General features: G+C 40.0%; 1 protein-coding gene across 3 annotated transcripts in view; it reads left to right on the top strand.

The window, feature by feature from the left end:
- The window catches only part of CFI (complement factor I), a 41601-nt gene that overhangs the window by 13364 nt on the left and 10592 nt on the right, over positions 1 to 17645 (top strand). The window contains exons 3-12 of one of the 3 annotated variants that reach the window (XM_053923013.2): positions 843 to 1122; positions 2625 to 2778; positions 5632 to 5813; positions 6676 to 6789; positions 6943 to 7053; positions 10465 to 10488; positions 10656 to 10676; positions 13347 to 13382; positions 15405 to 15508; positions 15676 to 15779. In XM_053923013.2, coding sequence (XP_053778988.1) covers positions 843 to 1122; positions 2625 to 2778; positions 5632 to 5813; positions 6676 to 6789; positions 6943 to 7053; positions 10465 to 10488; positions 10656 to 10676; positions 13347 to 13382; positions 15405 to 15508; positions 15676 to 15779 — 1130 coding nt within the window. The remainder of the gene's footprint in view (positions 1 to 842; positions 1123 to 2624; positions 2779 to 5631; positions 5814 to 6675; positions 6790 to 6942; positions 7054 to 10464; positions 10489 to 10655; positions 10677 to 13346; positions 13383 to 15404; positions 15509 to 15675; positions 15780 to 17645) is intronic. The other 2 variants (XM_053923014.2, XM_053923015.2) reach the window with 2 other exon arrangements.

Raw genomic sequence — 17645 nt, 5'->3', positions numbered from 1 at the left:
CCCCGCCCCCTCCACATGCCCGTTAGTTGGGACTGCTCACAGTTCCCTAGATGCAGTCTGCACCACCCCTCCTGGGCTCTGCTAGCACCAGCCCTCTGCTAGCACCTGTCCTTCCTCCCCTTGCTCAACTGCTACCACCTCCATGAGGTCTTTTAAAATCTCCCTTCAAAGACTTACTCTCTTCCACCCCAGGAGCACTGTGCACATTTGTACCACTGTGGTCCCACTTCCCACAGTGCACCTGGTACCCCAGTTATTATCTGTGTTTCCACGTTATCTTCTTAGAAGACAGAGCCCATGAGATGTTCATCTTAGAAAACTTTTGCACACAGTAGGAGTTTAACAATTAGTTTTGCATTTATTAGTAGAATTAATCAATTTCACTCATCAGTTCATTCCATACGACTATATTTAGCATCAAATTTGTTATTCCTTAACATGACTGGTGAGACTCATTGATTTCTTCAAAGGCAGGATGTTATGCTGGCTTTTGGATAACATCAGCTGCCACCGACTTCATGCCTGCTGCCTGTCAAGCATTACATACATACTATTTTTGACCTTTGCAATAACCTTGCACAATAGAGGAGCTCATCCCCATTTCACAGATGAGGAAGCTCACATCCATGAGGGTGACTTGCCAAGATCATATACAAGTAACTGTAAGTGCCCAAGCTGGGACTAGAAGCCAGGTTTATTTAATTCTAAAAACAACCAGACCAAATCCCCCTCATCTGTATTGTGGGGTAGGCGAGTCTGGTTTTTTCCTTTTCTTCATTTATTCATCTTCAAACAGAAGATTTTGGTTTGTTGATAACCTAATTTCTATTTGTGTTTTATAGGCAACTTCAACATCAGACACATCTCAAGAGGACCTGGTGGATAAAAAGTGCTTAACGGAAAAATTCACACATCTCTCCTGCCACAAAGTCTTCTGCCAACCATGGCAGAGATGCATCGATGGGGCGTGTGTTTGCAAACTTCCTTATCAGTGCCCAAAGAATGGTACCCCTGTGTGCTCAGTTAACGGGAAAAGCTACCCAACTTACTGCCAGCAAAAGAGTTTAGAATGTCTTCAACCAGAGGCAAAGTTTTTAAATAACGGAACATGTACAGCTAATGGTAGGAAAAGCCAAGTTTGTTCTATAATATAAGAAGGAAATTGCCTATCATATTTTCTATTAGAAAGTAGTTCTCCTTTGAAATGTTATAGTGACAATTCAAAATTCTCTCCAGTCTCAATAGTAATTGGGGTGATAACTGAAGAAATCAGAATGGAGCCAGCCCGTGGGGCCCAAGCCTGAGGACCTGAGGCCGGTCCTCCCCTCAGTGCCTGTGCTATGCTTTGCCGCCCAGCCCATCAGAACTGTGCCCACCCTCACTTCTACTGAGCTAAAAGCTCACTGACTTGGTTCAGAACCCAGTGATGAAATCTTTACATGAGATTGGTACTGATAAGGAGCTCCCCCTCTGCACCTCCAGCTCCAATAATTTCTTCCAATATTCATCCCACCAGCCCCTACCCCTCACCCCAGCCAAGGGGAGCCTAGGCCACTGCTGACCTAGGACACACTCCAACCTAGCGAACTCGGCACATCAGATCAAAGAGCTTGTCTACCCTCCACCCAGGTGCCTAATATAGTAAGAAGGCTGGGAAGCTAGCACGTGGGTTAATGGAGTGGTTAAGGTTAAGGATCGCAATATCAGTCAGATTTCACTGCAAGCCCCGCCAAACCCCAGTTTGGTTTTTGACAAGCTGTGTGACCTCTCCAGGCCGTTTCCACAACTGCAGGGTGTGAATGATAGTAATTCCTACCTCGTAAGACTCTTGTGGAAATTAAATAAAATGATAGGTGTAAAGCTCTTCACACAGCGTTGGCACACAGAATGCTAGTGGCATTTCAGCGATGACAGCAGACCTCAGGCTTATTGTCTTGTGATATCAGTTATCACAGGCACTCGATGAATTTGCAGAGGAATGCTTAAAACACTCTTTTTAAAAGCATCGTGATATGTATCTACCAGCTCAGAGTAGCCTACATATTTTTGTGGTGCTGAGTTAAGATGTTGAGGGACTGTGGAAAAGGAAAACGAAAGCTCCCTATTGGACCCCATCTCTATTACTTGTCGGAGAGGAGGAAAGCCACAGTGGAGATTGTTTTGTCAGCGTCAGACTTTTGTTCTCTTGAGACATTAAATGCCTTAAATATAAGGGAATACACAAACCTTACTTCCATTTTCATTATTTGTTTGTTGTACTTTTCAGAGCACAGACTTTGGAGCGAGATTGATATTAGTAGATTCAGATTCCTGGCTTCACCACTTGAGCAAGTAACTTAACCTCTTGTCTAAAAATGGAGAAACTTAAGCTCCTCGTGTGTAAAAATGGGGGTGAACATCAGCCTAATCTTCTTAGGGTTGATACAAAGATTTCGTGATATTCTATATAACTGGGTAGCATAGCCACTGACACATAATAAGCCCTCATAAAATAGTTGGTATCATTACTTGTTAAAATCTTTATGGTGTTTAATTTCATATTATGTATTTTATTATTTTAAAGACTTTCAATCAAGAGGAGAGTGAATGCCTAAATGTTGCTCATTCTGTTGGTTTTATTTTAGGACAATTTGATGTTATCTTGAAGTATGGCAATAACTCTTTAGAAGGACTTGTTGAAGTAAAACTTGCAAACCAAGAAAAGGAAATGTTCATATGTAATGACAGCTGGAGCATCACAGAGGCCAATGTGGCCTGCTTTGACCTGGGATTTCAACAGTGAGTGCCTGTATCCGGGTATTTTCTCAGGGTTGATTTTCTTGTTCCAACTGTTTGCTTTTTCATTACCTAACCTTGCTGCGGCTCAATTTCCTCATATGTAACCTGAGAATATTAACTGCCTGCCTCAATTTAGCATTCTTAGGATTAAATGTGTTCATGATTGATTAGCACTTAGAACACTGCTGAACACAAAGCAACTGAAAGTTTGTTAAAGTATCTGGATACAAATTCTTTGCTGATTCAGAGAGTTGCAAATACATTCATTAGTCTGTTTCTACTCATATATAAATAATTATGTCCACTTTTTCATGCTAATATTATTTATTTAAGCCTTCTTTCTTTTTTTCTTGATCACCTTGCATAGCTTTGTCTATTGGATAAGGTTTTTTATTCTTAGGTTTGTAAATTGTTTCTTTTTCAACTTCATTAAGTTTTGCTGTTATGTTTGGCTCTCTTTTTCTGTATTTTAATTTTTCTAATTCCTTAAGTGAAATATTTAACTCATCAATTTTTCTTTTTTCTTTTTTTATTGTTGTTCAAGTACAGTTTTCTGCCTTTCCCCAACCCCTCCCACCACCTCTTTTTTTCTAAGATGAGCATTCAAGGTACAAATTTCCCCCTGCCTAATGCTTCGTCTGCTTGCCATTAGCCTCCACAAGTGGTTTTATTTATTGTTGAGTTCAAAATATTTTGTAATTTCTCAGTATGATTTATTCTCTGACACATATGTAATTTAGCAGTTTCTTTCCCAATGAATATATTAGTTTGCTTTCAATTAACTTTTGTTATTGATTTTCAGGTTAATTGTATTGTACTCAGAGAATATCTCTATACAATGACAATTGTTTAAATATTTGTTGAGACTTGCTTGGTGCTGAGTACATTTTAAATACTTCATATGCAGGGTCCTATATAATCAATATATTGTTTACTAGAATAAGCAAGCTTGTTAAGTGCATCGTTGAAGTCTTTTCCCACTTAGTTACTTACAAGTTTTTGTGTCTTTATCTTTTGTGTCCCTTATAAACAGCATATACCTAGATTTTTAAAAGTCCAATATGACAATGACTGTATGAAGTGTGTAGACAGCTTATACTCTTGTGATCATTTACATTGTTAAATTTCCTTTTCCTATCTTATCTGGGGCTCATTATTTACCCTGCTTTTTCTGTGCTCTTGTTTCTTCCTCTTCTAACTTCTGTTAGGTTAATAAAGTTGTTGTTGTTGTTTTAATCTTTCCCCTTTTCTTCCTCTATGTGGCCTGGAAATTCTATTCTATTTCTATTCCTTTAGTGTCATCTTTACATTAACACCATGAGTCCTTGACTTAGCAAGTCCTCACCCTCTTTGGGGGTAACACAAACAATGTCATTACCCTATCAAGTTTCTGGTATTTAGTTCCACCTTTTTTAACACGTCCTTGAAGTTAACTGCTACCACTATCTAATAAGCAATTATTGTTACTGTTGTTCAGCCAATACTTAGATTTACTTGATGTTTACCAGCTTCTTGATTCAATTCTGGATTCATTTTCTTCCTCCTAAACCATACCTGGTAGGAACTAGTTCATTAGTGAGAGTGTCTAACCATTAAGTCGAGCCACAGGGTATCCATGAATTTTTGGCAGTTTGTGACCTACAATTTATGATTCAACCTCATGCTAAACTCTCTCAGTATCTTGTTCTTATCATATTTTGTGTAAGCGCATGAACAGACTTCTCTGATTTGAGCCAGTGGGTACTTCCCTTACTTCCTTAAGAGCTCATTGTGAGCATTTATTATATTTTTTCTAGTGTTTTTGGGTAGTTTTAGGTTGAGAGCTCCTCCATATTATCCACTCGTCAGACGCCCCCAAGTGGCTCTCATTTACGCTCTTATCCCGATGCCGTGTGGCAGTTTCACGACTGCGATGTCCTCACTGTGGGGCTGAGATAATGAAAATACCCTCCTCGTTCCCTCTAGTTGTTTTGCCTTTCATCCTAATTGCAATTTACCTGATATATATATTGCCATCACCCCTTTGTTTTTGTTTATATTTGCCAGATGTATCTTTGCCCAACTTTTTATTTTTTTACCCATTTTTGTCATTTGTTTCTGAAGAGAAGTGGAGAGCTATTGAAGAGTAGTTCACTGTAATTCATAACCTCTAGAATATTGGGTCATTGAGGTAGCCTCTCACACAAATTTTAAACAAACTGAGAAGTCCAAGCAATGATAAATAGATGTCAAAATACCACCTTAATACTGTTAAGGATGAATTGAGGATACAGCTTACTGTAAAAGCAAAATGGACTTGCTAAAATTAAACCTACTTGACCTCCCAAATCTGAGGCAACAACGGGAACAACGTGGTAAGCCTTACAGCACGGAGCAGGCGAAAGGGGCCCCCCTCCCCCTCCGCAAAATGGAAAAGCGGCTGAACTGGCTTCATTTATATTTCCAAAATTCCCTAATCAAATTAATCCATTCCCTTCTCTGGAGAGAAAGGCCAACAATGGCACATCTCTACTTGGAAGGAACGTCAGGAGTGGGGAAGAAGAAGCAACCCTCCTTAACAAGAAACAGAGGAGAGGAAACCGATAATTGCCGAGAGCTTGCCACGTTTAGAACTCTGGCTAGTCCGTTTAAGTTGATCGTCATAGTTTATCTTTACAAGACTTGGTGAGATAGTTATGCTCCCTTTTTCAGGTGAAGGTACTGAGGCTCAGAGATTGTAAGCATCTTGCTCAATCTATCACTCATACGTAGAAAACAAGAGGAAATTAACTCTATTACTTTTCTTCTACAGCAAGGTTATAAATGCAAAGGACTCATTATTCTACCCTAACATTTCATTTCTGCTATTTGCAGAGGTGCTCATGACACTCAAGGAAGTTTTCATTTTCCTGAAGATTTCCACATAAATTCCACTGAATGTCTGCACGTGCGGTGTCAAGGATTCGAGTCCCGTTTGGCAGAATGTACTTTCACCAAGAGAAAAACTGAGAGTTACCAGGGTTTGGCCAGTGTGGCGTGTTACGCACAGAATGCAGGTTGGTAGGCGTTTGCCTGATATTTCCCCTTCCTTCAGGGTTGTTTACTTCACCCCAAGTCTGTAACAAATAAACAAATGGTGAATACCCTGTTGCCAGTCACAGAGGCAAAATCATGTTTTGGGTTTTATAGCCTAAATTGGTGTTCTTCCCCTATTGTAGCTCTTGCCACTCAAATATTAATTCTGTCTGGGGTCCTATATGGGAAACAAAGTTGCTTGACTCCCTTTTGCTTCCTTGAACACCTGGATTAAAGTTAGAATAGCAAACACAGTCAGTCAAACATCAGAAGAAACCTCAGCATCTCCCTTGAGATGTCTAGCCTGTACACGGTCCTTTAACATATTGAAGTGACCACATCTGGGTTTCAGTTTCCAGGCCACTTTTGCTCCTTCATCCTGATATTGGAATATTTTAACCATGTGTATGATGTTAAAGGCCAAAGCCTCTTATGGTGCTAAAAATAAATGTACCATCAAAATGTAAATGGCACTGTCCAAGGAAGTCTAGGGATGAGGGTGGGGACGACTGAGGAAGCATGAAAAGAAAGGGCGAGCACGCCAGTGTTTGCCAGGGTCTGCAAGTGCTGCCGATTCCCGGACCGCGCCCCAGTCTCAGCAAGGACAGGGCTGCACAGTGAACACTGGTTTTCAGAGATAATGGCAGGGCCTTCAGCTGCCAGTGTTGGCATGCATTTTCCTTATGAACAATATGTACTATGTTCACGCTACCTATACATTTTCAATCCATTTTTATTTGATGCCTGACTTTATTTTAATGTCCCCATTCTCCCCAGAATGTGATTGAGATGTCACCCACAACTCTGCAAGTAAAATTCATAAAGATAATTCCTACTTTACAGTTTCTCCAACAAATGACTCCTTTCAGTGTGTCAACGGGAAACACATTCTGCAGAGGAAGGCGTGTGACGGGGTCAATGACTGCGGAGACCAGAGTGATGAGCTGTGCTGTAAAGGTAGCGATAAATTTCGCCTTTAAATCTCCCAAATGCACCCATCGGATTCAAAAACCAAAAACGACTTTACCATTGAATGTAAGACTCCATCTCATTCAATTTTAAGAATTAAAAAAACACCCAAATTCTTCTATTTGTGTTTGTTTTGCATAGGGTGCCATGGCAAAAGTTTCCATTGTAAGTCAGGTGTTTGCATCCCAAAACAGTATGTGTGCAATGGTGAGGTGGACTGCATCACCGGAGAAGATGAAGTTGGTTGTAAAGGTAATTTGAATTTTGTGGTTACTTTTTTTCATTATTTGATCCAGGGACTCTAGAACTTTCTTTTAAGACGAATTGAAATCTTTTTTGTTTTTTAAAATATCTTATTTATTTACTTTTAGAGAGAAGGGAAGGGAGGGAGAAAGAGAGGGAGAGAAACATCAATGTGTGGTTGCCTCTCATGCGCCCCCTACTAGGGACCTGGCCAGCAACCCAGGCATGTGCCCTGACTGGGAATCAAACTGGCGACCCTCTGCTTCTCAGGCCAGAGCTCAATCCACTGAGCCACACCAGCCAGGGCCCTTCGTAGATCTTACATTCGAGTGGGTGAGGAAGACAATAGAAAAGAGAAATAAATAAAATATCTTTTAAAAAAATAAGTACTAAGAAGAAAAATAAAGCACCAAAGAAGGATATAAAATGCCAGGGGTAAGTTTTAAAATTTTAGATAAGGTGGCCCGGGAAGGCTCACTCACTGAGGTAACTTTTAAGTAAAGAGCTGGAAAAAATGATGGAAGTAATAACTACATATGGTGCCTGGTGGGTACTGGAGATATTGAGGGGGTATACTTTGTAAAGTATGTGATTGTCTAACCACTATGCAGACCACCTGAAATTAATACAAAATAATATTGTAATTATTTTTTGAATGATGAATTATTGAATATAAACTGTAATTAAAAAATAAAATTAGAAACAAAAAAGATGTAGCCAGCCATGCAGATATCTGCGGAAGAGTGTTCTAGGCAAAGGCAACAGCCAGGGCGCTGTGCCTCAGACAGGAGCATTTCAGCGTGCTGCAGGAGCAAGCAGCCCCCAGGCTAGTGCGGTGGGTGTTACGGGGGTGGTGGTGAGAGATTGAAAGACAGACGTCGTAGAGGCTGGAGAGGTGGTTTGGGTGGAGGAGACCAGAGCCTGTTAGTGAGTGAAATGGGGACTTTAAGCAGAGGAGCAGTATGATCTGACTCTCATTTTAAATGCAGATCAGCCTAGCGGCTGGGTGGGAAATAGTTTGTTCAAGTGTAAGGGGAGATGCAGGGAGATCGGGGAGGAAGCCACTGCACCAATCCAGGGAAGAGATGATAGTGACTGAGACAATCGGATAGGAAGGGAAATGAGAATTAGTCTGATGTTGGATCTATTTTGAAGCTAGAGCCCAAAAAGCTGATAAATTGGATGGGGGTGTGAGAACAAATCAGCAGTCAAGGATAAGACCAGGGGTTTGGGCCTGAGAATTGAAAGGATGAAGCTACTTTCAACAAAGGTAGGAAAGGCTTTAAGAGAAGTGGCAATACTTAGACCCACCTCACGGATGGGACTTACCCAGAGGTGTGAGAGTAAGTGTTTAACAATTGGCTTTGAAAAGGAGAGGGAAGCCCTGATTTGTAGCCTCTGCCAGTTTCTGTGGTGTAAATGCTCCCACAATGGGTCATTTCAAGCCGTTGACACGATGTCACAGAACACAAGCCGGGAAGTAACCCAACAGCCCCTCATTAGTGGTGGAGTCCCTGTCAGGACACTACTGAACGGCAGGAAACTGCTTATTGTCGTGTTTCTGCTTGTCTTACCTTCCCTTCTCAACTGTAAACACCTTGAAAACAGACTCTATCTCATTATTTTTATATTCCAAATGTCTTAAGTAAAGAACCTTACACATAAGTATTAAATAAGTAAATGTTGAAGATACGTAGGGATAAGTGAACCGAGACTAATTCTATTTTGTCATCACTTGATATGCCAAGTATTTGACTTCACTGAAGTTTTGTTTAATTTTCTACTCATATCACTTCTTAATTAAAAAAAACCCCACACACTCTTTAGGATTTCAAATTATCTCATTTCTCTTGAAGGGTATATAAGCAGTTGAGCAAAACACTTTTATATTCATTAAATGTAGTTAAATTCCTCGTCGAGAGAGGAAAAAGACATTTCAAGATTTTTTTAGGGAGAAGGACAGTAAACCATGGCTCTTGCCAGTAAAGCTTAACAGTTTCCCCCCAGTCTTACTGAGATGTCACTGATACCCAGCACTGCCCAAGTTTAAGGGGTACAGCATAAGGACTGGACACACATGTGCTGTGAAGTGATCAGAATACTCAATTAACATCTGTTACCTCCCACAGTTACAAAAAAGTTTTCTTCCTGTGATGAGAAACTTTAGGATTTACTCTCTGAGCAACTTTCAAACATGCCATTTAGCAGTGTTAACTGCAGTCCCCGGGCTGGAAATTTCACCCCCAGTACTTATTTATCCTATCACTGATGACAAATAGATGTAAGTATGTTGTACATTTTGACCACCTTCTCCCAATTCCCCCTCCCTATGCCCTGCCTCTGGTAACCACCAATTGGATTTCTGTGTCTGAGAGCTTGGTTTTTAGATTTGAGGGGTAAGTGAGATCATACAGTATTTGTCTTTCTCTGGAGCTATATATAGTTTGATTTCACTTCAGTATAACATTTTGGGTTTCTTCTCTTCCTCTTTTTTTCCCACTCCCTCTCTTTCCTCCCTCTCTTCCTAATTCAAAACTTTTAAGTTTATGGTCAAAGAACACAGTTTTTTTTCATCAGAAAAAAATATTCTACTGCAAAGGAGTTAACTATAACATATAGTTTACTTTTCTTATCAATTTCTCAAATCAATATAAAAAATATTTGTAGTCAACTGTCTCTGTTACTTCAGTTTACCCTTCTGTTTCTGCAATGGGTCTAATTTTTCCCCCTGAAGAAAGAGCAAGAGTAGAGATGTAAAATATATGTATATTAGTATATTCATTAATCTCTCTTTTCAGTGGACAGATTAGAATTACTAAGCCAAGGGCGGTTTGGGGTACATCTTGATTTCATTTATCTTTCATAAGGCTACCTTTTATTAACATAACTTAAAAAGTTATAAATTTTGAATAACTATATAGTAAGTTTGCTGTTGGGCATGGGTTCAAATATACCTAAAATACAAATCTTTTTTAAAATCTTAAGTAAAAATGATTTCCTTGCTGTGTGAAATTGGTGTGTTTACATGGAAGATGAAACATGTGTTATGCAGTGTTAAAAACCAAAGGAAGAGCCCTGGTTGGTGTGACTCAGCTGGTTGGGTGTCATCCTACAAACCAAAAGGTCTTGGGTTCAATTCCCAGTCAGGGTACATACCTGAATTTTTAGGCTCGGCCCCCGTTGGAGCACGTGCCAGAGGCCACCGGCCGATGTTTCTCCTCCTCCCTTCCCCTCTCTCTAGAATCAATAAAAGAAAAAAAAATTAAATCAAAGGAAGATGGCCTAATGTGGTTCCCTTTTTGTTCCTATAAATATTAATTTAAGTTGTTATATTATGTCTGAAGTAATAATGATTTGTGTATATTTTATGGAAGTGAAAATGGTCTCTTTGTTACAGTGAGCTTTTTGTTTTCTTTTTAGGAGCCAGAAATCCTAAATTTAAAGGTAAATGTATTTTTATAATAGACAATTTATATTACAGAATAGGAAAATAAGAATAAAGTGTTATAACTTTTACAATACATGTACAGTATATTGGTATAGTGTGCATTTTTCTCAAATAAAAATTATCCTTGACTGTGGTAAAGTTTTTGTTTTTTTATTTTTTTCAGGCTTTTCACATGTGGCTCAAGGTAAAAAACATTATTAAATTCTTGGGCTACTGCAGAATTGAAACAACACAAAGATATCGCTATCTTATACTTTTAATGTAACTGTTAACTGAGGATACGGCCACGTGGTGCCATTCACTCAGCTCTCACACGAGTTTAGACAGAGAGGCCTTTGTTCACAGTGTGATAAACTTTCATTCTCATTCCCAGTCCCCGTCCGCAGTCCGCGAATTAAAACCACCCAAAGTGGGGCATCTCCTGCACATGCCACATTTGCCAAGTGCCCTTCTCCTTTTCCTTCACTTTTCCCTCAAACCCAAGGCAGTTCCTGACCAAACTGCCATCAGACGAAAGATATGTCTTTGCATGATAGGTATTTTCTTATACTTTGTAAGTTGGAAGTTCCCAAATCCAGCTTTTAGGATCACCTTTTTCTTTGTCATTCATATCAAATGACTACCAGAAGGTCAGAGTTCCCCCTCAGGGTTTCTTAGGGTTTCTGGGAGACTTTTATATGCTCAAGATCACCCCTAAGGGCCTAATCACAATTACTTCTGTGTATTCCCCCCTCTTGTCATCTTGCCCTCCAAGGCTGCTGTTGTTTCCACCACCACCAGTAGCCTTCATTATTTGTTTTCCTCCTCCCTCCCTCCCTCTCTCCCTCCCTCCCTTCCTTCCTTCCTCCTTTCCTTCCTTCCTTCCTAGTGTCAGGCCTCAGGGGCACAGAGAAGAGTTAATGATACGCCTCAGCTCGTTGAACATGGTCATCACGGTCCAGACAAGGCCCTACTCTTGTTTTATTTATTCTCCTTTATCCCCATTCCTTACTCCCATTCCCCACAGCAACCGTTTTCATGTATGTCCCTTTGTTTGCATGCATTCTCATCCAATGTGTGTTGTTATTTTGTGATCATACATTTTTAATTCACATAGTATTTTGTTGTAGATCTCATATTTCCTTTTTCTTTTCACAAGGAATTACATTTTAAAGATCTGTTCATGCTGTTATGTGGCCATTTAATCTGTTGCTTCTACCTGCTGTGTAAAATACTCCATGGTGTTCTTATTTCACATTGCATTCTCTGCTTTCACAGTAATGCACCCTCAGCCCCCAATCACACTGTAATGAAAGTCCGCTCCTTAGGGCAGTGCAGGAGACTTCTCTGAGACATCTAGCTGGCCGGGAGTTGTTGGCTCTTGGGGTACGCATCTACTTAATTTGACTAAGCAGCACCTGTGTGTTCTTTGGCAGAGCCGCCCAGCCCTTACCTCCACCAGCCACACCTCAGGGTTCTCCCCAACCGCACCAACATTTAGTATTATCCAACTTTCTAATTTTCCTGGTCTCATACTGTCCAAGGACATGGCATTGTTTATTCATTTGAATTTTTGAAATAACCAATAATTTTGAATCTCTTTATATGCAAACTAGCCTTTTGAATTTTTTTTCTTCTTTTTCTTTCATCTTTGCTGCCACCATTTGACACCTTCCGGCTCATTCCATGTTGGGATTGCAGTCTTCTTTCTTGCTGGTTTGCATCCCAGATATTAATCTGCTTTCAGCTTAAGCATTGCCTATACCTTCTTCCATTCTGTCATCTATTAACTTTATCCATAGTGAGCTTTGTTGAATATAAATCTTTAATCTTTATATAATCAAAGTCATTGATTATTTTTCTTATGGTCCGTGCTGTCAGAGCTCTTTTAATGTCTAGTGTACCTTATCTACACTGGGCTTTTCCCATCTCCCTTTTTTGAGCATTTAGTATGAATTTTGAGATTTTTCTTTGAGTCATGAGGGTGCTTTGGTGAAAGCTCTGAGCAGAGCCTCTCTCAGCCCAGAAAATACCCTACGTGTGTGGCATAACAGATACATGCATATCTCTTCTGAAAAAGAACTTGGAGAATCCAGGGCTAAGCCTCAGGATCATTGCACAAAGTAGCCTTGCCCTCTAGGCAGCAACCTCATCCAAGACAGAACCACGGGTTGGAGGGAATCCGCCTTTGGATCCCCAGTTCAAAGAAATCAGGATCCCGGGCATAACTGAAGTGTTCTAGGGGAGCAGAGTGAAAATGAACATCTTTCTCTATCTCTTCAAGCAAAATCTAAGGAAGAGAAAGACGAATCTTTTTTGTTTGTTTTATCTTTTGCTTTTGACTTCGGCATCCCAGATGTCTAATATTAACCATGACTGACACTGAAACCAATGAGATATCCTTGTTCGCATGAGCTCTGAAAGAAGTGCCCTATTATGTAACAAAAGGAGAGGAGCCTTTGTAATGTCAGCTCAGAACTCTTTGGATCAGGGTCAGGGACGGCTCCCTACCTTAAGTAAGGACCATGTGACTGCAGAGTTGAATGAGAAGCTTTTCTTCTTCCACTCCGGCATTCTAGTTGTTCTAAATGCAGAAAACTGTAGCACCAGGGGCTTCACCACTCCGTTGTCCCGAAAGACACCTCTAGTTTCTGCCTGTAAAATTCTATCTAGTTCATTTGAAGCCTTCACAATTAGCTAGCCAAAAAAAAAAAAAAAAGGAATCAGATGATGTGCTTTAGGGGTTTTGTATTGTCCTTTTTAAAGGGAGGATAAGTATTAAGACAGAAAATTATTATCAAAGCTTAACTGATTTTAATGATTTAATTTTTACTATTAATACAACTTTAAACTTTGGAAATTTGTTTTATTATAGAAGAAATAGAAATTTTGACAGCTAACATGGATGAAGGTATGTTAACATTATTCTTTTTTACTGTGTGTGTATACATGTATGTAATTTAATTGATTCAAGCAACAATTAGCTTTTATATCAATTTAAACAGAAAAATAACATTACATTTTTCTTTTCCTTATCACTTAAAAAAAACAAGCATAAATGCTTCTTGAGAACTGCTTTAAAAATGGATTAATGCATTTGACTAATGCATTTGACTAATGCATTTAAGTGAAAACATTCTCTAGCCCTTTATAAACCTTTTCTATTTGTTATGAGCTTTGTCAGGTCAGTTTTGTAAAAAAAAAAAAAAAAAATTTCAAACATGACCCAGAACATACATTTTTGAAATAGAAAAATAATGGATTTAATTGAATTAACCTGTTCTTTCACAACGTTTTAAACCATGATAATAGAAGGACTGCGAAAATCTGTACTCTGGCCAGTTGTGAATTAAAAGCCAAATTGAACGTTAGTATTAAGTTTCTGGGAAGACAGCAATTGACAAGAGCTTTGAGGTCAGACCGACTTGCATTAAGTCCTGACTCAGTTATTTATTTGCCACATAATCTTAGGTGAGTAATTGAACCTCAACTATAATTGGGAATAAAACAGCTCCCTATTTTAGGGGTATTTTAAACTGAAGTACATGCAAAACTCCCTTCTAATTGCCAGGCCCCCAAATTAATTAACATGTTTTAAAAATCAGGCAAGAGTTAAAAATTTAGATCTCAAAGCCACAGATACTCAGAAGGGATTTTCAACAAAGGCCCTTTGTTTTCTACCCAAGATAACATGAATGTTTAGGTGTTACCCAAGCTGGTTTTGTCAGCCCTCAATGAATAAGATCTCTCTTCTTTCAGAGGCCCAAGCAGAAATTTAAAACTTGCAATCACACTCTCCCTCCAACCTTAGGAGGGGTGGCAGACCCCCCAAAATAATGTATGCACATTTGTTCACAACTTCTCTCCCTTAAGGATCTACCTCCTTCTATGCTGAAAGCGATTGACAGTGATATTAATTTTCCTTTCTCATTTGAGTCTGTAAACATTTTCATGACATGATAAAATATACAGGGAGAATAACGAGAGCATCTTATACTGTTACTTTCTTCCTTTGCTGCGAATTCTCTTGCAGATCCTTGTCTTAAGCCCAGCTCTACCATGTTCTCTCCCCAGTAACAAATGTACCACATCTGAACGCTCACAGAGGAAACATCATTGCGTGTTTAGTCAACTGGCTAAGCACATACCCACTCTCCTGGCCCTGACTGGGGACTGTCTAGAGGTGCCTGGCACATCATCTCTCCAGGTTAATGTGATGAATAAATGAGATAACCATAGACAAAAGTACTTAGCATGGGGCTTGACACATCATTGTTCATGATGGTAGTATTAATATTATTCAAAAGATTTCCGTATAAATAGCCTCTAAAAAGTCAAAACTAGGAAAATGAGAAGATAAGAGTTTCCCACCCTGAGGCTGCCACTCTGAGCTGACCCGGCAGCAATGCCTGGGCTTGTGCTATTTCTCATTGGCCAGAGGTGGGTAAATGTCTAACCCTTCAGCCAGCCTCCTTCTGCCACTAGTCCGCCTTTAGAAAGACTTTGAGATAACCAAGACAATCTTAATGTTAAGCCAGAATTTTTCAACAAGATGAAAAGTACAGTTTAGCATCCAAAATAATTCACTGATGAATCTGGCCTCTTTCATATTAGCTGTGACTCTTTTTTGTGGCATACATCAATTGAGAAGTGTCTGCCCACAAGGTAATGGGTTCACAATGTTGAGACCTGGATGGTGTGGCTCAGTGGATTGAGCCTTGGCCTGCAAACCAAGAGGTTGCTGGTTCGATACCAAGTCAGGTCACGTGCCTGGGTTGTAGGCCAGGTCCCCCGTTGGGGGCGTGAGGGAGGCAACCGATCAGTCTGCATGTTGCTGTTTCTTTCTCTCTCTTCCTCCCTCCATTTCCCTCTCTCTAAAAATAAATAAATAAAATCTTTTTAAAAAGTCATGATACAATCTCTTTTCTTGAAGAAAGAAAACGAATAAAATCATTGTTCCCTAAACTATCCTGTGGAGTTAAAAACAGCACACCCACTCGAAGGAAACGAGTCGTTGGAGGAAAACCAGCAGGAATGGTAAACCCACATGAAAAATTCCCTCTCACTTCCCAGGAACGGCCGAGTTTGGGGGGATACAGGAGAGAGGGGCATATGTAATTCTAAGAGACAGAGGGCCTTGCGGTAGAAATATCTTAGAGCCACCTGTTTGTAGAATGACAGTGACCACGCAAATGTCTTTACAGGGAGACTTCCCATGGCAGATAGCAATTAAGGAGGATGACAAAATCACCTGTGGAGGCATTTATATTGGTGGCTGTTGGATCCTGACTGCTGCACATTGTGTCAGGTAAAAAATGTCTGCGGCAGATTTTGCATTTCCTGAACCATTGAATACGAGTAATAGAGATTGTGACAGATGATAAACCAAAACGTATGTGAGAGAAGTCAATGATGAGTTCCATTCTACTAACTGCTAAATACCCACTGATATTCACAGTAGGGACTTCAGAGGCCTTTCCCCCAGAACCCACTGTGTTCCCCCAGACCAGAGTGTTGATCTCAGCTGGCAAGGGCAGACCAAACTTGTTGGTACCAAGTTACTTCACTTGGCTCATTTGCATGGTGGGAAAGTAAGTTGATGATAACTACATTTATCTCCTTTGTCAGGGTTTTGAGATTCTCAGGTTAGAGAAGTGGAATAGGCATAGTGTGTCTGGATTCAACATTAGCACATGACAAAAGATGTCTCCTAATTACCTATAGATGGGGAACATAATTTCCATTCAGGGCCAGTAAGGCAGTTAACAAGCGTCTTTATTCATTGGCGAGGGCTGCCATAAGTAAAGATGAAGGTAGGAGGGGGCAGGGCTTAACCAACAGAAATTTATTTTCTCAGTCTGGAGGCTGGGAGTTCAAGATCAAGATATTGGTAGGGGTGGTTTCTCTTTGGCTCGCAGACAGCTGCCTTCTTGCTGTGTCCTCACACGGCCTTTTCTCTGCGTGCTTGCATTCCCAATGTCTCTTTCTAGTTTTATAAGGAGACCAGTCGTATTGGATTAGGCTCCACTTCTATGACCTCATTCAACCTTAGGTAAACCTCTTTGAAGGTCCTATCTGCAAACACATCTAGTCACATTTGGGATTAGGGCTTCAACATGTGAATTTTAGGGGGACACAATTGACTCCATAACAGTGACTGCAAGGAAATACCTAAAAGCTGTTGATAATGAATAAAAGTCATCTCAGAGGAGGACAGAGTTTGGGATTCTTGCCTCAGTTCTGATCATTAGAACGAATGAAATATCATTTACTGAGCACCTATTACAGACCCAATACTTTCTGGCACTTTCATATATGCTATTTTGTTTTAATATTCTCACAGCTCTAAGAGGTAAATACTACTCTTCCCATTATATAGACAAGAAAACTTACATGACTTAGCTGAAGCTACGCTACTAGTCAGAGCCAGAATAAAATCAGGTTCAACACATCTGACAGTAACTTAGATGAAGGCCTACTAAACAAATCTGCAGATGATCCAAAGTTGAGGGGCTTGGGAAACATGCTGAATGATTATGTTGGGTGATGCCCATAATGATCCTCAGGGGTTGGAGCAATGAGCCAGATCTAATTTCCTCCTTAATGACCCTTTTCTCTTGACTTCTATGAGACACACTCTCCTGGTTTTCTACCATCCTGTGTAGAGGCCACACCTTCCCTGCCTTTTTTGCAGCTTCCCCTTCATGTGCCTGAGCATTATTGCTCAAGTGAAATTCTGGAGTTCTTCGATATTTATTCTGGTTTCCCCTTCTCTTCTTACTTCTCTCTTAAAAGTTAACTGTGCTTTATGCTAAACAATGCTATAAGCTGACACAATGATATCTCCAGCCTGGACTCTCCTCCAACTACCAACCGTCTACAGTCCATCAACACTTCTTGGCTACATCAAAAGTACATCGAATTCAAAATCTCTAAGAGTGAGTTCATGATATGCCTCTTGCCCCAAATATGGTTCCGTCCCAGTGTTCCCTATCTCAGCAAATGGCAACACCACTCATCTAGTTACATCAGACAGAAATCTAAGCATCATCACATTTCCTTCCTCAACCCTACACAGCCCAGGCAATATATCACCAACTCTAGGAGGCATTTTTACTTTCTAATTATTTAATCTCAAAACTTTCCATCTCTGTGGTTACCCTGCTTTTGCCTC

Source organism: Desmodus rotundus, chromosome 4 (genome assembly GCF_022682495.2).
Source record: "Desmodus rotundus isolate HL8 chromosome 4, HLdesRot8A.1, whole genome shotgun sequence".
In the NCBI taxonomy this organism is placed as follows: Eukaryota; Metazoa; Chordata; class Mammalia; order Chiroptera; family Phyllostomidae; genus Desmodus; species Desmodus rotundus.
Note: the sequence above shows the minus strand (reverse complement) of the source record. Positions and strands in the feature narration are given on the sequence as shown.